General features: G+C 38.7%; 1 protein-coding gene across 5 annotated transcripts; it reads right to left on the reverse strand.

Annotated features, from left to right (window-relative positions):
* Nucleotides 1-672: 672 nt before the first annotated feature.
* crq (croquemort) lies at nt 673-24,936 on the reverse strand. Of its 5 annotated transcripts, none has more exons than XM_067768881.1 (6): nt 24,770-24,936; nt 2,773-2,948; nt 2,411-2,713; nt 1,310-2,109; nt 1,147-1,237; nt 673-1,075 (listed from the first exon to the last, which is right to left on the reverse strand). In XM_067768881.1, exons 2-6 carry the CDS (start codon nt 2,908-2,910, stop codon nt 923-925), a joined length of 1,485 nt encoding a protein of 494 aa, XP_067624982.1. In that variant the 5' UTR covers nt 2,911-2,948; nt 24,770-24,936; the 3' UTR covers nt 673-922. The 5 variants fall into 5 exon arrangements, with proteins under 5 accessions (XP_067624982.1, XP_067624979.1, XP_067624983.1 ...); XM_067768878.1 differs by having other exon boundaries at nt 2,773-3,087; XM_067768882.1 differs by lacking the exon at nt 24,770-24,936 and adding an exon at nt 17,387-17,752.
* Between the last annotated feature and the right edge of the window lie 290 nt (nt 24,937-25,226).

Raw genomic sequence — 25,226 nt, forward strand, 5'->3', positions numbered from 1 at the left:
AAATGTAAAGGCGGCTGGAGTTCATATCCTCCTCCGACATAGCCGCTTTGTACGGAGGGCTGACTAGTTTTCCGAAAGCTTTGGTGTGAAAGCGCATGGTGGCCCGTGTTGGTGACACCATGTTGAGTTCTTGCCGAAAACATGTTGATACCGACAGATATCGCGGTTTGTATCCCGTGTGTCCTCACTGCGTGAGCTGGTCGGTCGTGCTTGTTGCCGAGGCGCTCCGATCCGTTGCTGTTTATACGTTACTTCCCGCTTCTCTAAACGATCTAGCCTATCCACTAACTCTGAAATGGCTGCTGTTACATCGTCACTTGGTTTGCAATGGGTGGCGAGGAAATAATGTCGCTGGCATGTGCCAGTACAGCTGAATCGATTTCAACAACGACCGTAAAATATTTGTTTGTACTATTCTGTTGTCGTCGGGGTCACCACTTATAGAATATTATGTTTATTATTCTATATTTACTAATTCAAATATAACTCAAACTAAAACTAAAAAGAACAATGTCTTCTCTTCAAAGGGAAAGTCCCAAATTATATATGCGTTGAAATTCAAAGTATTACTAGACGTTGGCTGTAGTTGCTAAAACTCAGCTGTTCTATGATGTTGCCACATATTGCGGCAGGGTTTGATTTGGGTAGTCACTACAAAAATAACTGAAAGACTTTATATAAAATGTTTGTTTCTATTTTTTTAACTCACAAGTGTTCTTTTATAAGAAATTACTTAATATATGTAGGTATGTATAATTACTAGAATAGTTTCTGGCACTTTGGCTAATTTTTACGTTATTTTGTACAAACGATTATGCATACTTATCTATATGAACATGCTTATGAATGATTTTGAAAAAATCTAACAAACAGCATTAATTTTTTAATAATAATTCAAGGTAAAAGCACACAATATGTCAACCTAATTAGCTGTAAGCATATCTTCATCATCATTTGGTGTAGGTTTCCAACGTTTTGTTACAGTAAGAAGAATGCCAACAATAAGTAAAATGCCACCAATTGTTATAAGGCTGATTGCAATATAATTACCATAGTCGCCTAAGTTGATCGCAAGCTAAAAAAAAACAATAAATTAAAAAACCAATAAAAACAAAAGTGCAGAGTTGTGCGAAAAAGTCACGTTACTTTTGTTCGACTAGCTATTTTTTCATCTAATTCAGCACGCTGATTGAACCAAAACATTGGCATTAGGAATTTTGGAACACCACGATATATGCTAAAACGGGGAAAAATAAAATATATCGAAATAGCTACAACACTTTTTTTACGTGAACGCATAACAACTTACTCAAAGTCATCATCTGGTTGCATCATCATATTAATTTGCAGACGACCATTAACTTGCAATGGCACACCTGTCGTTGGTTCGATTGCTAAATTGAAACTATGTTTATCATGATTCGGTTTTAATCCAGATACAGCATTCAAGTAAGATGCATCAGCCAAATAAAAGTGTGGAAATGAGGTATAAATTGGGGCATTATTCCGACATTTTTTACAGTCAACAACACCAGTTTTCGGGCATTCGTTATAGCTTGGATCGCAGAAACAATTCTGATTGGGATAATTTTCACCCGAATCGAGCGTTTCTTTGGTGCCAACCCAATTGTATGCTTTTATGCCATATTTTTCAATTGTACCACTTGGCGCCAAATTCAAATAACGGCAAGCATCTGTTGCAAAAATAGTAATTTCTTTTTCGGTATCCACATGTGGTGGGAATACATCGCCCGTGGTGCCATTGACCGTGCCGCATGGTGCTTTATAAAATCCAGTCTCATTTTTCAAATTCCAATGCGTTAAACGACCCAACATTGTGAGATCAGCGACACCGGTGTGTATCGTGAATCGGCCGTCGTATTCGGTTGACCCATTTCGATCGACAAGCCAGCCAAAACGCTTATAAGGCATATTTATTTTTGTTGTATTGAACAGATTTAAGAAATCAATTAAACGATCTTTGTAACCATCGAAGATCCACTCCCGCACCGATTTTGTTGTATATAATTCGCCACCCTCATGATTCAGCATAAAATTTACAACTTTCTTTATATATTTATTTCTATGACGCATTTCGTCGGCAACGGTCTGAAAGAAACGCCAGTATTATTAACATTGTGTTACAAATCGTCTCAATAAAGAATGCAAAAGTCGACGGCAGAGTGAAAGAACGACATACTTATCCTAGATATTGTCCTAATACAAATGGATGGTAAGTATGCAAATGGAATGTTTCAAAAAAGAGAGCAGGAAACGAAAAAAGTGAAAAAAATAATTGAATGGTCGACAATATCCGGCAAAGGACCATCAACATTGATAACACACCCAATAAAACCTTCGGAGAGTCACAAAACAACAACCAGAACTCTGTCAACACTAAAATACTTACCGCTGTTATGGCATGCGCAGCTGTAACCATATCACTCAAAGAACCACCAGATCGTTGTTCATCAAAGAACCAAGTACGCTTTTGAAAATACGCTACTGTGCTGTTATCATAAAATGTTATATTCTTTTTCAAATGTTTCTCAAGAAACACATATGGACCCATCTCAGTGAAATGCGGTTTAACATTCGGATTTCGTATCTCTTCGGGATTAGTCCAATTAAATAAATGAAAATCTAAATAAATTGGTATTGGCGCTTCCACCCAACTGTCGTAAAATTCAGATCCATCTTGTAATACTAAATTCTGAAATCGTAATGATATATATTTCACATATCTATTTACCGTTAATTGTAACAACTCACCTTTCGCATAATGCCATCTGCAATGCCATTCCAAAATATGAGTAGGACAATGCCAAGCGCGACAAAGAAGCTTCCCAATCCGAAAACCCATGCTTTCCGCTGGCCAACACCACAACATTCACAACACATTCTGTTCATTTTTATTTTTATTTGTTTTTTTTTTTTTTTTTGTTATTCTATAGTTAAGAAGTGTAAGTAATAAGTGTAAATTAATAAGATATACGCTGTCACAGATTTATAAATTTTAGTAACTTTTTAAGAATGTGGGCGAAAGCTTAAGTACAGCTGGGCAAAAAGTTTCAGCATGAAAAATTACTGTAAGAGAAGAAATTATTTTTTATTTTTAAATTCAAATTTTACTTTTATGTTAAAAGTTGTGCGAAATTTGGTGAGACGGGAAATTTTTGTATAGCAATATAAGATTAATAAAAAAATAAATAAATGTAAGGCGCGATAACCTCCGAACAGATCTAACGCCGAGCTTCTCTTCCAATTTGCGTCGTGCTCCTCTTGGTTTTTCCCCACAAATTTATGCCGACTCCGAATGGCACCTGCAAGGCAGATGAGTTTTCACTGAGAGCTTTTCATAGCAGAAATACACCCGGAGCGCTTGCCAAACACTGCCGAGGGGCGACCCCGCTTAGAAAAATTTTCTTCTAATTGAAAAACCTTATTTCTAAAATTTTGATGTTGCTTTGCCCGGGATGTGAACCCAGGTGGCCGTTAAATTAACTATAAAAATATTTATGAAGAGTTTTCTTTTTTCTATAAATTCTCTGCGTTCTTGGATCGAGTTACCGAACAGCATCGAAAATATAACCCACCACGAGCTATCGATACAAAAGCAAGCCCCAAAACTGTATGGAAGATATTTTCGATATGACAATAAAAATATTTTTACCACGTAAAGCTTCTCTTGGAGAAGATTAAGAAACAAAAGTATATTTCCACCCACCACGAGGCTAAGCGAAAGTTCGGCTTGCAGATTGTTGGGGTTAGTTTTGTAGAAAATTATTATTTGTTGATGTCCCGCAATATACATTCCTAAATTTACTACATACAATGTCCCAGCACTTTACAATCACAAACTATCCAACAATTTAATTCATTGCTACAAAATTCTGTTTAATCTTATTCATATACAAATAAGCAATAGGTGCCCCTTTTTTATTATATTGTAAATAATCTTTATCTTAGAGTTTAATCAATAAGTTCGTTGTGGAAAGTTAATTTAATGGCATTTACTTTTAAGTATATAAAGATAGGGCATCATATTTCCTAGTTCCGAATATCTAAATCTCGTCATTGCGAAAACAACTCACTTTTTCAAATACTTTGTCCCATAACTTTGTAAAAAGGAGGTATCTTTACCACTTTTTTGGAAAAGAACAGGTAAAATGTAAATAAAATGTTTAAATAAATGAATATGAACGCTGAATCCTACTGAAATGAAAAATGCGTAAGCGCAATTTATTTTGACCGGAAGTTACCAAGACTAAAAATAATAAAAAGATGATAAAAAAAAGTTTATATAAATGGACCAAAAATTTAACACATTTTTTCCTTTAATACAGACATAGTCTTGCTGAATTTTGACTAAAAAACTTTAGCAATAGCTCCTGATAAAAGAATTTTGGGATTTAAAACTATAAATGTGGAGCGCAATCTTTCAATTTAAGGCAAACCATGTACTTGGGATTAACTAATTGATTATTGAAAATTTAAACACGCGCTCTATCTTTATACATAGTTTTAAATCCCAAAATTATTTTACAGGAGCTATTGTTAAAGTTTTTTATTCAAAATTCAACAAGACTATGTCTGTATTAAAGGAAAAATTGCCTTCTATTTTTTGGCCCATTTATATAAAGGCAGTCCTTACAATTTTTTATCATCTTTTTATTTTCAATTTTTTAGTACTGCCTAGAAAAAGGCAATTGCAACTTTGATTAGTAATTTAAGTAACTCCTAAGTGAAAATTCTTATCTTTATTTATTTGTTCAAATACAATTAAAGAAAAAACACTTTTTTAAAAATAAGCTTTTATTATTGGTTAATAAAATTAACTAAAAAGTAAAAAATAAATTGACTGTAAAGAAATATAACACTTTATAAGTTCACCTTTAACGATAATTAGGCTTTTTCGTCTGCGACAAAAAAATTCCATATTGTACATAATTATATATTTTTAACATTAAAATTTTACAGTTAAATTATTAATTCTTACAGTTTATATCACAGTCCTAATTGTTCTAATAAAAAGCGTGTAAATTTTGATGGTATAATTAAGAACATTTAGGACCTCCTTTTCTTGCTATCACAATGTAATACTGTTTTCACACAGAAACTTAATGATCTCATTTCACCTGCTAATGAAATCGTAAATTTTTTGCTTTCACACAGAAGTAACTTCTCGATTAGTATGAAGGATGAGACAGACAATCATGGCGGAACGATACAAGGTGGGAGCATGGTGACATACCTACAAACAAAAAAAATTCCATGTACTTGTAAATTTGATGGACAAATGTCAAAATCGTACTGCGCCGGTAGTTGATGTATCAAATCAAATAAAAAAGGTTATAATCAGCTGTTCGATGCGGCCACCTTGTATCGTTCCGCCATGCAGACAATGACATTTGCTTTGACAAATGACATTTTTAAGCACTGAACACACCAAAAACTAAGAAGCGGAAACGGAAGTGGAACGCTGCCAACAGAGTTGCATTGTGCTTTTGACTTCATTAGGCATTCGATTAGCTACTAATGAAATAATAATAGATTCGAATTTTGTAGGGAAGATTGAGCTCAATAAGCGTCTTAATGTAGAAAATTGCCTTTATTATTCAATAAGCCGTCTGTGTGAAAATAGTATAAAAGACGCTTTTATTAGAACAATTAAGACTGTGATATAAAATGTAAGATTTAATAATTTAGGTGTAAAGTTTCAATGTTAAAAATATATAATTATGTACAATATGGAATTTGTTTGTCGCAGGCGAAGAAGCCTAATTATCATTAAAGGTTACAATGAACTTATAAAGTGTTATATTTCTTTACAGTCAATTTATTTTTAGTTAATTTTATTAACCAAAAATAAAAGCTTAATTTTTAAAAAGTTTTGTTCTTTAATTTTATTTTTTACTTTTTAGTTCGTTTTATTAACAAGTAATAGAGGCTTGTTCTTAGAAAAGCTTTTTTGTTAAATTTAATTCAAATATGATCTTTTTTTTTAATTTTTAGTAGGGTAAAATATTGTTTAAATTAGTTATGTAATCTTTACTTAGTTATTTGTAACGTTTCTCATCCTATCCATTTCTTTTGATGCATCAACATTACAAGGTTTCTTCGAAGTCAACTTTGAACAGTCAAGTTCTTCTATTCGAGTGTTAACTAACTTAAAATCATATTTTATTGTGACTTTGCCTATGTCGCGTTCAGTTTACAAATACTCATTGCAGATCTCTGCTCTGTTCCATCGCCAACACGGTTGCCACACTATGTTTTCATTTGGGACCAAAATTCACGGAAAAAACGGACCAAATCTCAAAAAAAAGGACCAAATTTTTGTTTTATTTTATTGGTTTATAAGGAGGTCGTATTCGTTGTAAAATACAAAACTTTAGGATGTTTCCATGGTTTCCTATATAAAATTTTACTGGACATAATAAATACTTTGCTTAAATTCAAGGAACAAACAAAAATAAAATGTAACGTATTTTCACATTTCTAGAATAGGTGTATGTCGTTCACCAACCTAACGTTGTGAACCTAGATTTGCTCACAAAGCTTTTAGTTCCAGCATTATGTTGTTGGCTGCACTGAAATAAAATGTATAGCGCAGTTAAGTTTTAGTAAGGAAGGGTTCAAAAACTCAGTAGAGCAAAAAGAAACTAAGCAATTTTGTTAGTTCTATTTCTATAGATGCTTACGTTTTTCTTAACGTTTAAACTTTATATCATAGCCTAGATTCAGTAAGTGTGAGTTTTGATACCTGGCATCAGGGGTTAATGCTAGCACCTACGGGGATAATTTTACACAAAATATTTCTTCCAAAATCAAATCTCTTTTGCATTTGCTTCAAAAGCTGAATATAAAAGTAAACTTTTTTAATCGCATTCGTTGTACATCTTTAAAGTTATCGCCTTCAAGAAGTATTTCTGCCTTCCAGTTAAAATATTTCTTGTGCTGGGTGAAAAAGATTTAAATATCGACGTGCCTTCACAAACTCTCAATATCTTTCGGTAGGCTTGAATTAAGTAAGTGGCAAGTACACTTAATATAAATTAAATGAGTTTCATTCTTTTACTTAGTTTTCAATTCATTAAAGTCCACGCTTCATCAGTTGCAAGCCTTGTCAAATTTCTTAGAGACGCAAGTGCATTTGAAATACATACTTTTAGCTATACTAGTGACAAAAATCTTTCACTAAAGGCCCGATTAATGGCGTTACCGGTAAAATAGTACCCAGAACATTATGTAACCGAAAATCGTTACCAGTTTTTTTATTCGCGATTCTGGCCAAAATGGTAACGCTGTTATCACCGAAAAACTCACCAGTGTCTGTGGTGAAATTTAAAAGTTGGTTTTCTTCGCTTTACCCATGGCGGAACGATACAAGGTGGCAGCATGGTACAGCTGAATGTAAACTTTTTTTAATTTAATTTGATACATCAACTTCCGGCGCAGTACGATTTTGACATTTGTCCATCGAATTTACAAAAACAAAGTATATGGGATTTTTATTTATGTTTGTAGGTATGTCACCATGCTGCCACCGTGTATGGTTCCGCCATCGCTTTACCGAAAATGTGTCACTCGTAGATACGATGTTAACGAATAAACGGGACGATGTGTATATACATATGTGCATACATGCATACGTTTTTACATAGCTATATTGTAATATATACTGTGAAAGTACATGGAAACAAATATGTACAGCAAGAGGCAACACTTTTTTACTATTATGTTTACTTATTTCCGCTCACAATTCTTTATTTTTGAGTATTGCCTTTTTTTAAACAACAGCTTTTGTGTGGTTACATTGATGTTACCACCTATTTTAGTGGGTAAACAATTATCCGGCTACTTTCGCGGGCAGAATACCAAAAGGGTACAAAAGTTACCACATGAAGAAAGTTGCCGTGGTGAAGAAAGTTGTTACCACATTAGAATCAGGCTGTAAGTGTTTAATAACCGATGGAAATATCTAGTCATTATTATTATAAATATTAAAAAAGGGGTTTTTTTTCATAAGTCGCCTGGTTCAATTAACGACAGTGTGTTTGCCAACACTTTTCTTTTTAATGCCTCGCCTAAATTATTTCCTAGGTGAAATGTCACTGTTCTCGTACATTTTTATTGACTGAGCAATTTTTTGTGGTGAGAAATCCATTCAAGTAAATTCAAAATTATATGTGGGTTAAAGAATGTGCTGCAAACTTTTTGGGCAATATTGCGAATTTTTACCTGAGTGAAAAAGAAAGAAAAGTACCAAAATCGTGGCAACTGCCTAAAAAGGACCAAAATTGAAGAAAATGGACCAGTGGACCAAATAGGGTTGGAATGGACCATTTTTGGTCCAAATGGACCCAAAGTGGCAACCGTGATCGCCAAAAATCTGTAAAACAAAATCAAGTGCGCAGGAACGCCTAACTTCAACGTTTGTTGCATACACAAACAAAGCGAAGTTACGTGCTTTATTGATGACTAAAGCTGGAGACATTGGTGCTTTATCGGTATCCGTATCGGTAACCTTTTAACAGCTGATTCGACCAACCTTATGAGAATCAATGCAATCAATTATTGGTGCCGCTAAGGTCGTAACCGTATCGTAGCCAACCAATTGGGTTTTGGTTTACCGTCGTAACGATAAACAGATGATTACGTTAGGGATACGGATACAGCGATACGACATACGGCACCAATGACTCCGGCTTTAGGCTGTTATTCCCTTGTGAATACAAATCTTTTCGGATAACTCTGTTATCGATAAATTTGTCGAATTCTCGCAAAGTAATATTGCATTGTCATCGGAGTTATACATGTGTGCAAAGTTTCAGCTCAATCGGACACCGGGAAGTGTATCAAATTTAACTTGCAAGATTTCATTACATACAACAGCCAAGTGAAACTAAATAAAAGCTTATAAATAGCAAGATTTAATAGAATTAGTGGAATTTTCGCTGTCAACACTGGCGAAAACAACAGAATTCCACCTCGCATCATAACAAGAGAATTCCACCTCGTTTGTCAGCTATTTAATTTGCACAGCTGAAAATCGTCGTGAAATTCGCATACGCCTGAAAGTCTAAAATAATCGTGGTGAAAGTCGCGTACGCCTAAAAGTATGCAAGCACGTGCATTGAGTTGGGCCTTTAACGAGGTGGAATTCTACAACGCCTGCAACACTCAGGAGCGTAGCCATGAAGGTATGGCCTAATCTTCTAAATAGTTCGACTTGTGCGTTACGTTGCTAAAATTTTTTGATCAAACATTGCACTGTCACCAAGTTTTAAACTATATTTCAAGTTACAAGTCTCTAGGCATCCAGGAATTTATTTAAAAATCGATTGCAAGATTCCCAATTTAAAACTAGTACTCTCAATATCTCGATCCATGCGCCATCTAGTGGAATTTTTTTGATAATATATTGCATTGTCACCGGGTTTTGACTTACGACACAAGTTTCATGTCTCTAGCTCATCGGGAAGTTACTCGAAAATCGATCGCGTGATTCCCCCGTTTTTAAAGGATTTGCAGTTATCTTGACTAGCGCGCCACCTAGCGGAACTTTGTTTTCCTACCTAGCGAATTTTTTTTTTATGAAATGTTGCATTGTCACCGGGTTCTGACCCACGGCCCAAGTTTAAAGTCTCTAGCTCACCGGCAAATTACTCAAAAATCGATCGCAAGATTCCCCTCGTTTTGTATTGTCACCGGGTTTCGAACTATGTGCTCAGTTACAAGTCTCTAGGTAACCGGGATGTTAGTTAAAAATGGATTGAATGATGCCCAAATTAAAATTAACTTTCCTAATATCTCGATCCATGCGCCACCTAGCGGAATTTTGTTGATCAAATGTTGCATTGTTTTTTCAGGGATTTTCGTTTATCTCGATTCGTCTGCCACCTGGCGGCATTTTGTTTTCCACGAATTGTAGTGCCATCGACTCGCAAATTATGTACTAAGTTTCAAGTCTCTGGATCACAGAGAAGTTAGTTAAAAGTCGATCGCAAAATTTCCATTTTAAAATTAAATGTCTGTATATTTCGATCCGTGCGCCAGCTAGCGGATTTTTTTCACTTTCATTGTAATGTCTCCCAGATCTGAACTATGTTCTAAGTATCAAGTGTCTAGCTCAACGGGAAGTTACCGAAAAAGATTTTTTCGTGGGTCAAAAATTCGTATGGAAATGAAGCGACAAACATAAAAGGGATATAAAGGTAATAAAAAGAAGATAACAAATTTTTAAGTACCTTCTTTATATAAATGAACCAAAAGAAACGAAAAAAACACAATCTTGTTGATCTTTGATATTCAATTTTTAACATAACCACTGTGAAAACTTTTATGAGGAACAAAAATATAAGTTTTATACAATCACAAATTTTTTTCCAAAGTTATATTTTGCGTCAAAAAAAGAATCCAATTACCATTTTCATCCCTTTTTTCGTATTTGGCATAGAATTATGGCATACAGTTCTTATATAAAAGCGACCGATTTTTCATTTGGGTAATCTGTTTGCCGAGTTTTTGATGATATTTGAAAGGTAATTCATTTATAACCAATTAAAAAAAATAAATGTAAGGCGCGAAAAGAGATTTAAGACCGAGCTTCTCTTTCAATTTGCGTCGTGCTCCTTTCTTTTTCATGGCAGAAATACACTCGAAATGCTTGACAAATCACTGCCGAGGGCGACCTCGCTTAGAAGAACTTTCTTCTAATTGAAAAAATTTGTTTCTAAAATTTTGATGTTGATTTGCCCGGGCGTGTACCCAGGATCTTCGGTATGGTGGCGGGACACGCTACCATTACACCACGGCGGCCGCTAACTGAGTATTTTTGTATTTAGAAAACTGTATTTATATCGATTCGTTTATGCTGCTACAATGTACTGTTGTTTGTATCCCGGTTAATGCAGTATAATCAATCATAACCACCAACTTCCTTTCAGTTGGGATATTTGTTCATTCACTTGTTTTTCATTTATTATAAAATAACTACGAGTATTTACTTTACCCCCCCCCCCCCCTCCTCCCAGCGGGTTAGGGCGCTTAGAATATACCCGCGGTAGGTATGCCTGTCGTAAGAGGCAACTAAAATACTAAATTGATTCAAGGGGTTGTGTAGCGCAACCCTCTCAAAGGGTTGCCAGCGAAATATATAGCACTTCCAACCCTATTGTCAACCTCACCTACCCGTGGCGAATCCTGTTTCATTAACACACGAGGCTCTGGCGACCCTGAACTCTTGATAGATCTAGGGTGTGGATAAGCGGGGTGGCCTACAATGTTTCATGTGGTCATCCCAAATCGTTCCCGAGATGATCGGGCTAGTACCTTTATGGTGCTTGTTACCGGAACGTACCGGATCTGCATCCGGCAAAGGACTATCAACATCGATAACACTCCCCAAGGCCTTCGGGGAGTGTCCTTATTAGAGATGCCACGAATAGTGAATTGGCCGAATACCGAATACCTAAAATTCGGCAACGCTGTCGGCCGAAGCGCCGAATATTAGGCCGCCGAATATTCGGCACGAAATACATGCTTGTCGGGGCGAGTTAGTTATGATGAATCTTAGTTGTGATGAATCTAGTAGTACCGATGACGATTCTTCTCCAGTTCATAAGAAAAGAAACTTGAATGAAAATTATAGGACTACTGAAATACACGATGGTTTCTGGAACTGCTTTGAGGAAGTCGCTACAGATAATATGCGAAATGCTAATGATGAGGAGGACGTGGAGAAGAATGCTGTCGCAAACGAGTTGGATTTTTATTCGCCTAGATCAGAAGGCCGATCCTTACAAGTGGTGGTTAGTAAACGAAGAACAATACCCAAACCTTTCGAAATTTGCTAAAGTTTATCTTTCTTCTCCTGGAAGTAGCGTGTATAGTGAGAGGTTATTTTCTGAGGCTGGTAACATTTGCGATGAAAAGCGTGTTTTTATCCCTCATAACTTACCACTGATGAATTTTAAATACTAGTGTTGTAATTTGGAAATAAATACATAATTTTGAGTAATATAACGTGTCTTTTTTACATGATTTGATATTCGGTATTCGGCCGAATAATACGTACTATTCGGCCGAATACCGAATAGCAAAAAGTGGCCGAATGGGCCGAATACCGAATAGTTGCCGAATATTCATGACAACTCTAGTCCTTATCGCTAAACAACAACAACAAAAGTATTTACTTTACTTTTATGTGCTAAATGCAATGAAGTTTTGCGCGGTTTTTGAGAATTTTTTTTTAGCTGTGCCTACTTATTTACAGCAACTGTACAATGAATCTCATCTGTGCATTTAAAGTATGATAAAATGTTTGAGTAATGAACAGAGGCATACTGCCTAGGCTTCACTTTTAAAAAACAATCGCTATTTGGTATTTTAGTTATTACTTGGATTCTATGTATATTCTCATATACTCATATACATGTATGTACATATGTATGTAAATGTCTTTGACATTCTTATCGCTTATATTTAATGTGCTTAAGTTGTTGTACGTGCATACACTTGTGGACACTTAATCAGGTTACTCGTGTGCTAAAGTAATTTACGTACCCGGTCAAGAAAATGAGAGAGGAGATGGTTTATTTTACGAAGTTATGGTGACAGTAAAATTTTTAAACAACAAAACATTAGCTTATTCTGAAAAGTGTAAAAAAGGCTTTGTGTTTTTAAAAGCCGGACTAAAAAAGAATTTAGCTATTGCGTAATGATCATTAAAATACGTTGAAGGATATATAATCCCACTTTATGCGTAGCTTTATATCTTCACAGCTGTCGCAATCGAATTGTCAATATAAGGACTCTTCCTGAAGGTTTTGGGAAGTATAATCAATTATCCGAGACGTTCCGCAAAGTGGCACCAGCAAGGTCTTAAACTGCACTGTGAAGGTCCCCACTGTTCATTGACCCTTCTTTTCCCCCCCCTCTTTTCTGGCAGCAATCGTGCAGGTCAGGGAAACAGACTCTTAGTCCCTGCCTCCGTTTGCACCGTCTGCCAGCACAGAATATACAGGTTTGCGACATCCGCTCAATGCAGCTCCTGCCTTGGGTGGTGCCACTTTCCTAGATGTTCTGGTCTCCGCGACGGCAACCCCTCGACGGGTTTCATCGCGCCATGTTGCCAGGTCGCAAACCCAAATCATCCGGGTACCCCAATGCTTGCCCAAGGGCGCCCAGTCCCAAGGCCACAACAGCAATTGCGTCCTGGCCTTCCACAACCTAGGCGTAGTCACCCCTCACTTACCCATAGAGTGGCGGCGTCACCCCTCATGCACTTCAGAATTCTGCAGTTCAACTGTAATGGACTAACTGGGAAGATTACGGAGATAGTCGATTTCATGAAGCGGCACAACATCCGCATTGCTGTGATTCAAGAGACTAAACTCACAGCAAGATCTGCATTGCAGACCTGCTCTGGTTATAATGTCCACAGGAAAGACCGCGAGAGCGGAAATGGAGGCGGCCTCGCGTTTATTATACACCACTCTGTGCAATATCATATATTTGATCCTGGCATCGACCGCAGTGACAATGTCTTAGAACGTCAAGGCCTATCTGTCCGGTCAGGCGATGCAAATCTAGAAATCATCAACATCTACATCCCTCCTGTCACCTGTTGCCCCAGTGGATACCGCCCTAATATCGAGGCCTTACTCACTGGCAACAATCGCATTATCTTAGGCGATTTCAATGCCCATCACGACCTATGGCATTCAAACTTGCGGGCGGACAGTAGGGGTGAGATGTTGGCGGATCAAATAGACGAAACGACGTTCTGCACAATAAACGGAGACGCCCCCACACGTATGGTAGGAAGCTGTCATAGCTCGCCAGATATCTCAATCGTGAGCGCAGAACTCGTAAACTGCGTCAACTGGCAGCCGATGGTAACATTGGCATCCGACCACCTGCCCATACTTATTTCGTTCGAGCGTACCGCCGACTTCATCGTCACCGAAAAACGCACTTTCATAAACTTCAAAAAAGGAAAGTGGGAAGAATACAAATCTGCAACAGACAACAGCTTTGCTGCCCTCCCTATCCCGACTGATGCCCGCCAAGGGGAGCGTGCCTTCCGTAAGGTCATTGAATCCGCCTCGGCACATTTCATTCCCGCCGGGAGAATTCCCGAAATCCGGCCCCACTTCCCGGCGGAGGCCGCGAGCTTAGCGAGGGAACGCGACCTTATAAGACAGCTTGATCCAGGCGACCCCCAAATAAGGGATATAAACCAACGCATCAGATTGCTTGTAGACGAACACAAGCGGGCGAAATGGGAAGAGCACCTAAGAGGTTGTAACCTCTCTACCGGTGTAGGTAAACTTTGGTCCACCGTAAAGTCCCTATCGAATCCGACTAAGCACAAAGACAAAGTTTCCATCGCCTTTGGCGATAAGGTGCTGTCGGATGCGAAAAAATGCGCGAGCGCTTTCTGCCGACAATATATAATGCATCCTACGGTCGACAAAGATAGACGGAGAGCCAATAGACACGCACATAAACACAAACTCAGCGCGTCACCAATTACCATCACCGCTAGAGAGGTTGAGGACGCCATTGGTCGCGCTAAACCATCCAAAGCAGTGGGCCCAGACGGCATAGCCATGCCGATGCTTAAAAACCTAGGGAAAGAGGGTTTCAAATATTTAGCGCATGTCTTCAACCTGTCTTTTGTCATACCCGAGAAATGGAAAATGGCCAAGGTGGTCCCGCTACTAAAGCCTGGGAAACCAGCTAACGTAGGTGAGTCATATCGTCCGATATCTCTCCTATCGCCAGTGGCAAAGACGCTTGAAGCCATTTTGCTCCCTTATTTCCAAGCACATTTGCAGCTAGCCCCTCATCAGCATGGCTTCAGAAAACTCCATAGCACTACCTCCGCGCTAAATGTCATTAGCACCCAGATAAATTGCGGTTTGAATCAATATCCCCACCATAGAACAGTACTCGTAGCGTTAGACCTATCAAAAGCTTTTGATACGGTCAACCATGGCTCGTTACTGCAAGACCTGGAAGGGTCTACCCTTCCCCCATGTCTTAAAAGGTGGACCGCAAATTATCTGGGTGGTCGGCAGGCATCGGTGCAATTCAGAAACGAAACATCAAAACAAAGGAGAATTAAACAAGGGGTGCCACAGGGTGGTGTCCTATCCCCGCTTTTGTTTAATTTCTACATATCTAAGCTACCTTCACCACCGGAAGGAGTCACAATCGTTTCCTACGCCGATGACTGCACAATAATGGCTACAGGCCCAGGCCCAAAGATCGATGAGCTATGCAATAAAATAAACGGCTATCTCCCTGATCTCTCCAGTTTTTTCGCCTCGCGAAACCTGGCATTGTCACCGACTAAATCTTCCGCGACCTTATTTACAACATGGACGCCCCAAATGTCGACCATATTGAACATCCACGTCGATGGCACTACGCTACCGACTGTCCTACACCCAAAAATCTTGGGTGTGACGTTTGATCAGGATCTACATTTTGGTGCGCACGCAACCGCAATTGTTCCAAGAATTCAGAGCCGTAATAAAATCCTCAAATCCCTTGCTGGCAGTACCTGGGGAAAAGATAAAGAAACGCTCTTGACCACATACAAAGCAATTAGCCAGCCGATTACGTGCTACGCGTCACCCATATGGTCGCCAAGCCTAAAAACCACCCACTGGAAGAAACTACAGGCCTGCCAAAATACTGCTCTCAGAATCGCCACAGGATGTCTTCTTATGTCCCCAGAACACCATCTGCATAATGAGGCGAGAATACTCCCCATCAGGGAGAGAAATGAGATGCTGACCAAACAGTTTCTGTTGAATACCCAGAAACCTGGGCATCCCAACAGACATCTGATTGACGAACGAGCACCGCCTAGGGGCCTAAGGAATCATCTCCGTAAGCATTTTGAGGAAATACGGCACCTGAGAACCCAGCCGTATGAGGCGGAAAAACACAAGCAGGTGCTTGGTGAACTCCATAGACAGGCGTCGGATCTTTATGTCGGGAATTGCCCGGTGAATCCAGTACTTGAAGAAAAATATCCAGAACTCGCAGAAGAGGAACGCATACTCCCCAGGGAAACGCGTGTCACTCTTGCTCAACTTCGTTCTGGATAATGTAACAGGTTAAACTCTTACCTATCCAGAATCAACCCCGACACACAAAATGTATGCCCTGCTTGCAATGTGTCCCCACATGACACCAACCATCTCTTTAATTGTAATGTGGAACCAACGCCTCTAACACCCCTTTCCTTATGGTCCACCCCTGTTGAAACGGCAAGTTTCCTTGGACTCCCGTTAGAGGATATTGATGACAATTTGTGATCGGTCGCGGCTATTAGGTGGGGCGAGCATTGCTACAACAACAACAACAATACGTGGTTTGCAGGATCTCCGTACTTATTGACGGCACATTATTTGATGGTCATTTCATTGTAGAAGGAAATGAAGATTTTTTTACAGCCAAAGATATCTGGCTTCCTTTTTTATATATATCCACAAGTGTATATATTAGGGCTGGGACTATCCGCATATTCGAATATCCGGATATCCATACGGATATCCGTTGACACGGATAAAATCCGGACGGCATGGATATCCGGTTAATATTCGTTTGTGAAACTATCCGGATATCCGGATTTATGAAGATCTGGTTAATAACCGTATTTTTGGATATGCAGTGAAAGCAACAAATTGATGTGCCATATACTTATGTTTAACATTAAAAACAAGATATTCGTGGGGCTTTTAAATCAATGAGTTTTTTCACAATATAAACAAATGGCACTGTTCTTATTTTCACTTGTTTGTAAAATTGTAGCTTTTTAATTTTTGACGTTAATTTAATAATATACAAACATATTTTGTGAATAATTTTTCGATGTCTGCTTCGTTCAATTCTGATATGCAGATATTATATTCCAATATCCGAACATACGGATATCCGGATTTTCCGTTTACGTATCCGGATAGCCGAACAGCGGATATCCGCATTTCCAATTTATGAATCCGGCTACCGCATATCTGGATTTTTTGCTTAGCTATCCGCTTATTCGAATATCCGGTTTATCCGGATAGTTGAAAAATCCGGATGCAGTTCACAGCCCTAGTATATATGCATAAATATTTCTACATTAAACATGCATACAAAGCTTGCAAACATATAGACTGCATTTTTGTACTTCCATATAAACATAATATAGGCCATTATATGATTATATTTTGATATTTTAATCGGAAAAGCCACTGAGTCGATCACAATAATTTAATTTAAAATAAATAAATAGAAGGCCAATATACCTCCGAAGTTGAGGCACATGAAAATACTTACAAAGTCACCGTGAACTCCATTCAAAGGACTTCCTTACCTTAAAATCTTTATCGTTGTTGCAACAACAACTGAATATACCGTCTAAATAAAAAAAGAGCGTTATAACGTACTGTAAGCTAGAAGTTTTTTGGCAGCAGCGATCAATTCAAAAATCAGTTAATTCACTTTTATTAGCTTTGCATTATCTCGTCATATAATTCATGAACGGTTCTACGTTATTTTCCGGCACTTGTTAGGTTCTAACGACTATTATATTAAGTGTATATGTTATATATTTGATTGTATTTTATTTAACAGAGAACGAAGCCGCTCAACAACAACAACAAGCCGCTCAACGTTGTGGATTGCAATGCGTCACTTTGAAAGCCGATTAAATGCGACTAGTTATATGATATTCCACTGCTTGGTGAATGGCTGGCCCTTTGTTATTGTTCTATGTTTTGAGCAATTTTTGCTAACAAAGAGAAATGCAGCGCTAATTATAAATAAACAATCAGTTTTTGATTACACGCGCTAAATAGAAGACTGGCTTTATTGTTTTTAACATAGCACGAATGTGCATGTACATTAGGGTCTAACAAAGTTATAAACGACAATCTCTTTTTTTCTATGGAGAAATAAAAGTCATATTCGCCTCGGTCTACGTATTTTTTTTACATCGTCATTGCTAATACGCCGGCAAGTGTTATCAAGATACACAGCTTGACAGAGAGTTTGAACTTCGATCCTATAAAAAACCTGAATTGTCAACTGGCCCCTGAAGTTTAACAAGGAAATTAAAAAAATACACTCCCAAACGTAACCACCTTCTATTGTGGTCTTCCACGGCGACACCAAGTTCCTCATGGAAAAAGGGGGTCGGCAGGGTTCTACGGTTCTATGGCCTAGAAGGTTTATACTGTTTCCACACAGAAACTTAATGATCTCATTTCACCTTCTAATGAAATCGTAAATTTTTTGCTTTCACACAGAAGTAACTGCTCGATTAGTATGAAGGATGAAATGTCAAGCGAATAAAATGACAACGCTATATGACAGACAATGACATTTTCTTTGACAAATAACATTTTTAAGCACTGAGCACACCAAAAACTAAGAAACTGAACGCTCCCAACAGAGTTGCATTGTGCTTTTGACTTCATTAGGCATTCCATTAGTCTCTAATGAAATAATTATAGATTCCAATTTTGTAGGGAAGATTGAGCTCAATAAGCGTCTTAATGTAGAAAACTGCCTTTATTATTCAATAAGCCGTCTGTGTGAAAACAGTATTAATGTGGCCATATTAATCGTTCCCGAGATGGTTGGGCTAGTACCTTAATGGTGCTTTGTTACCGGAATGTACCGGATCTATATCCGGAAAATGACTATCAACATCGATAACACTCCCCAAAGCCTTCGGGAAGTGTCTTTATCGTTAATGCAACAACGACAACAGCTGGTTGGTGCCAAATATTATCATAGAACTTATTCATTTTACGACGGGCCCAAACCACTTCCTTTTTGTTCGGTTTTGTTATCTTTACCTGATAAATTTATAAGAATTCTCATTAAAAAAATTCGGTATCTCAAATGAAAAAGTATTGTGTGCTGAGTATATGTGATAGCTCCCGCATTTTCTTGGTGTTCATTGTTCTACGTTTAGCGCTGTAATTTTGTGTATATATATCTATATATTAATACGCTAACAAAATTTCCATACAATCAATTGACAGGCTGTTTCGCATAGTTAGCGTTCGCAAAATCATATAAAAGTTATATGAATCGATTCGTATGGATCAGCCGCAGTTCATAGGCCAATTTTTGTTAACAAATATTGCTCTATTTGTATATACTTAATAGAAAAAGTTGTTTGTAAATTCGAACAATCTCTGCAAATATCGAAATTTAATTTCGTGTCCAAAAGTGCGCAATCTGTAGGACCAATTATGTTAGTGCTCTAAGACATAAACCTACATATTATCCCTTCAAAAAACGCGAGTACTCTATAAATAATGTAAGGAATACTCCTTTGGGAGTACAGGACTGCTCCAAAACTAATCTGTATTCATACAAAAAATGTGCTCCAATTAACATTGCGATGTCCTAGGAGAGGAGTAGGTGATCCCACTCTCGCTTTGTTTGTGAGTATTCCATAGAGTACATACGTGAGAGTACTTTCCAAAGTACTTTCACTGTAGTACTCCATAGAGCACCCACAGAGGATCATATGCCAAAGTACTAAAGAGGAATTGTGTCGGAAAGAATTATCGAAGTGAATTTAATTTAAAATGAAAGTAAATGAAGAGGGGCAATACAACTTTTATATTTTATACTACGAATATTCTTATGTTATTTACCATTTGCGTGAATAAAGAAACTAATATTTCTCTATACATACTTTAGTATGTATATATAAAACCAGTGCGCTGTTGCATTTTATCAGAGTTGCCAAAGTAAAATTTTATTATTAGTTATTTGCAAGCAATATTTTACTTTTGGCAACTCTGTTCGATCGTCATCGTGTCGTGATCACTGTCGTTAAAAAACGAGCAATGATCGGCTGATGGTGGTCCGCAAACGCATTGCAAAGGAGTATTGTTAAAGTACTCCAACATGAAGAAAATGGAACACCCCTGCAAAAATTGTTGGATTACGTGTGGGGGGAGGTAGATATGGTCATATATATTCATGAAATGTAGTGTTTACAAATTAATTACGTACATAGATCTTAATGGGAATCCCAACATTAAATATCCGAACATTAGAATCTTCATATTTCCACAATGATAAAATAAAACCCGGAAAAAATTCTAAGTGCACTTATTGCGTTTTTATATGGAACTGTTTATTCACTTCACTTAATTTGTTCGCACTTTAAGTACTTTATTTTTTTTCTTTCATTTAAAATTTTGTTAGTAAACTCTGCCTTCTTTCTCATTACATAATTTTTTTATATTTTTATTTTATTTTTTATGAAAGTATCCTCTATTCTATTCGAAATTTTCGTTTTGTGTCACACTTACGTATGTATTTATACAAAATTAAACTCGGTAAATTGCCAATTGCATACCTAATGGGTGGCGTGAAATAGGCTAAATTCCTTCAGCACATTTCTTCGTTTTTAACTAAAAGTTCGTGTTTTTTGAATTATGACACTATTGAAGTAAATGGGCGATATAGGCCTACTGGGGAACCCAAAACTAACTTCGGAAGCACGCCAACGGGGACCCCACGGGTGGTGTGGAAAAATCTATTTTTCAATTCAATTTCAAGTAATTTCACCATAATTCTATATAAATTTCATTTGATTTTACATATTTTTTATATTTTTGTTTAAGGAGCTCCATACCAAAATGTTATAATTACATTTGAAAAGTTTGTAGAAAATTTAAGAAAACACAATCAAAAAGTACAACGTCTTAGATCAAATTCAAAATTTTAATGAAAAATTAAAGTAAGTTAGACCAGTATGCTATATTTCCACTCACTGCTTAACTATTGACGCATTATTGCACTACCCCCAACACTGGATGCATAGACTGAGTTGAAAAAAAAATACAAGTTGGTCGAATTTCAACCACAGGCGATACTAGTAATAATTAAATTCAAATAATATAATGCGTTTTATACATATGCACGGAATAGGTAAATTGCTTCACTTGCACCATCGAATATTCTTAAAAATGTGAAACCAACAAATTTAATATTGTTGTTGTTGTAGCGATAAGGACACTCCCCGAGGGTTTTGTTAAGTGTTCTCGATGTTGATGGTCCTTTGACGGATATAGATCCAGTAAGTTCCGATAACAAAGCACCATTAAAGTACTAGCCCGTTCATCGCGGGAACGATTCCCAAGGCAGCCGGTTCTATGTACCAGAGCGACTCGGGATTTTTCCCGACCAAGGGCTGTCATTTCAGTGTAACCCCATTTAATTTGTTGCGTCCCTCCCACAAATTGTTATGGCCTGCGCCATACTCTCCTGCTCCGGGAAGGTATCGAACCCAATCCGGGTCCTTTTCTCGAACCCGGTCCTGTGAAATGGTTTTGTTGCTCTTGCCGCAAAAGATTCTTTTTAGGACGGCCATACTCTTGTCAGTGTGTCACGTGCAAGAGATGGTTGCCTCGGACAGGTTGCTCTGTGCTAGATCCCAAAACTCGACGTCTTCGTAACTTTTATAAATCTTTTGTGGCTCCTTGCTGTTCATGCCCAAGGGCGTCCCGTAGTCTACGCCTCAACGCACCCCCACTACCTTCTAGCAGCTCTGCTGCTCAGCATGCCACAACAAGGACCCGCTGCTGCTCGTGCCCTACCGCGCCACCAGCACATACGGCCGCTCCCACTCATAACTACAATCTCCGTAGTAGAGTCGGTAGCAATGCCGAGCATCAGCCCCCCCCCCCCCCCCTTCAGTCTTGATCACCCCTCTTTTCCGGCAGCTATCGTGACATATGTTTGCGCCATCGTCCAAGGCAGAGGCTGCATTTCCTAGATGTTTAGTCTCCGCCACGGCAGTCCCCCAACGGGTTTCCTTGCGCCATGTTGCCAGGCCGCAAACCCAACTACACCGGGTACTCCAATGCTTACCCAGGGACGTTCAGTGCCAGGGCCACAACAGCAATTGCGTCCTGACCTCCCTCAACTCAGGCGTAGTCACCCGTCACTTACTCCTGGAGTGACGACGTCACCCCCGCAGCACTTCAGAATTCTGTAATGGATTAACTGGGAAGATCACGGAGAGTTCATTTTATGAAGCGGCATAACATCGGCATCGATGCGATTCAAGAGACTAAACTCACAGCAAGATTTGCTCTGCAGATATGTTCAGTGCAATACAATATATTTGATCCCGACATCGGCCGCAGGGACGTCACGGCTTATCTGTGCGTTATGAGGCAGCTCAATCCCGGCGACCCCCAAATAAGGGATATAAACCAACGCATCAGATTGCTTGTGGATGAATACAAGCGGGCGAAATGGGAGGAGCATTTAAGGGAGCCTCTCTGCGGGAGTGGGTAAGCTTTGGTCCACAGTAAAGTCCCTATCGAATCCGTCTACGCACAATGTCAAAATTTCCAACGCCTTTGGCGATAAAGTGCTGTCGGATGCGAAAACATGCGCGAACGCTTTTTGCCGACAATATATATTGCATTATACGGTTGACAAAGTTAGACCGGGGGCCAACAGACGCGCACGTAAACATAAATACAGCACGTCTCCAAGTCCCATCGCCGCCAAAGAGGTTGAGGATGCCATCGGTCATGCTAAACCATCTAAGGCAGTGGGCCCAGACGGCAGAGCCATGCCGATGCTTAAAAACCTAGGTAAAGAGGGATTTAAATATATAGCACATGTCGGCAACTTGCCCCTTTCCACCGAACTCAAGGGGTTTGTGTAGCGGAGCCTTTTCAGTCAAGGCCTTCGGGGAGTGTCCTTATTGCCCCAACAACAACAACAACAACAGGACAGTATTCGTTGCGTTAGACCTGTCAAAAGCTTTTGATGCGGTCAACTATGGCTCGCTACTGCAAAGACCTAGAAGGGTCTCCCCATCCCCCAAGCCTTAAAACAGCAAATTATCTGTCTGGTCGGCAGGCATCGGTGCAATTCAGGAACGCAACATCTAAATCAAGAAGAATTAAACAAGGGGCGCCACAGGGTGGTGTCCTATCCCCACTTTTGTTTAACTTCTACATATTAAAGCTACCTTCACCACCAGAAGGAGTTACTATCGTTTCCTCCTCCCATGACTGCACAATAATGGCCACAGGCCCAAGCCCACAGATCGATGAGCTTTGTAAAAAAAAAACGGCTATCTGCCTGATCTCTTGAGTTTCTGCGCCTCGCGAAACTTGACATTGTCACCGATTAAATCCTCGGCGACCATATTTACAACATGGACGTCCCAAATCTCGACCATTTTGAACATCCACGTCAATGGCACTACGATATCGACTGTCTTACAACCCAAAATCTTATGTGTGACGTTCGATCAGGATCTACATTTTGATGAGCATGCAGCCGCAATTGTTCCGAAAATCCAGAGCCGCAATAAAATCCTCAAATCTCTTGCTGGCAGTACTTGGGGTAAAGATAAAGAAACGCTCATTACCACTTATAAAGCAATTGGCCATCCGATTGCATGCTACGCGTCCCACATATGGTCGCCAAGCCTAAAGACTACTCACTGGAAGAAGCTACAGGGCTGCCAAAATACCGCCCTCAGAACCGCCACGGGTTGTCTTCTTGCGTCGCCAGAACACCATCTACATACTGAGGCGAGAATACTCCCCATTAGGGAGAGAAATGAAATGCTAACCACACAGTTTCTGTTGAATACCCAGAAACCTGGGCAACGCAACATACACCTGATTGATGAGCGTACACCGCACAGGGGCTTAAAGAAGTCAACTCAGTAAGCATAATGAGAAACGGCACATGAGAACACAGCCTTGGTGAGTGTTATCGATGTTGATGGTCCTTGCCGGATGCAGATCCTATACATTCCGGTGACAAGCACCATTAAGGTACTAGCCCGACTATCTCGGAAACAATTTGGTATGACCATATGAAACCTTGTAGGCCATACCGCCCTCCCACCCCCTAGATCCTTGAGGAACTTGGGGTCGCCAGAGCCTCGGTTGTTAAAGAAACAGGATTTGCCACCGGTAGGTGGTATGTTGATAATTGGGTTGGAGAAGCTATGTATTGCGCTGGCAACCCCTTGAAGGTGTTGCGCTACAAAACCCCTTTGAATCAATTTGGTATTGTACTCGCCTTTTACGATAGGCATACCTGCTGCGGGTATATTCTAAGCCCAGTAACCCTCTGGGGTGCAACAAATTTATTGTCCTTTGGTAGTGAATGCTAGGCCTTGTGTGAATACGAACACCCAACTGATTTAAATTTACATTACACCCAATTTACATGTTCGAAATTAATATTTACAAATGCTTCTGCAATAACAAGTATATAACAGGTATTAAGAAGTGCTTTGAGTGAAAATTCTGTTTGGCAACGATCTAAGCACATATGTACATGTCTTGTAAAACGTTACCCAGATAATAACACTGCATTTTAATATGTATTTAGATGTGACTTTAAAGCTTATGTTGAGCTATTTGTTGCGTCTTTCTTGGCGCATTAGTCATTCAAGATAAAGTAATGAAATCATCAGCCCGTTTACAAAGTCTAAGCTATACTATAGCATAATATGCTGCTTTAAATGGGAGTCACACTATTTTAAGCACAGGTGGCAGCAGACTTAACCTTGGCCTTTTGGACTGTTGCGGATTGCGCCAGCGAAGGATATATGTATATTGGTTTTACTGTTCACTCAGCAAAGATCTTGGGAAGATTCAATATCATTTTTATGATATTCAATTCACAACTTATAATTTCTTTTGCAAACACTTTTTTATTAATGAGAGATACTTACATTTCGGTTGTACTTCGCCGCCGGGAGCTTACGATCTAGTTTACTTCTCACGGAATTTGAGCGCTGCGCATTTGAAAGCGAAGCGTTAATTGCTGTCAGAGACAATTTAAATATTTGTTATTATTTTTTGCCTGCAATTTGACCGCTTTGTAAATAATAAAGGAATAGCAAAATAAATATTCACAATAGCTGGAAAACAGGTGTTTTACAATCATTGTGAATTCCTCTTAAAATTTCACATGGCTCAATTATAATGGTTTGCTCATCTCGACCGCATGGTCGATGGGATTGTCAAAAGGAGAAACCGAAATTCAAAACGAAACATTGGCAGCAAGTATTTGGGTTATTCCGGTAAATTTTAATAAATAGCGTTAATTGCTGTCAGAGACAATTTAAATATTTGTTATTATTGTTTGCCTGCAATTTGACCGCTTTGTAAATAATAAAGGAATAGCAA

The sequence above is a fragment of the Eurosta solidaginis genome, chromosome 2 (assembly GCF_040869045.1).
Source record: "Eurosta solidaginis isolate ZX-2024a chromosome 2, ASM4086904v1, whole genome shotgun sequence".
NCBI lineage: Eukaryota > Metazoa > Arthropoda > Insecta > Diptera > Tephritidae > Eurosta > Eurosta solidaginis.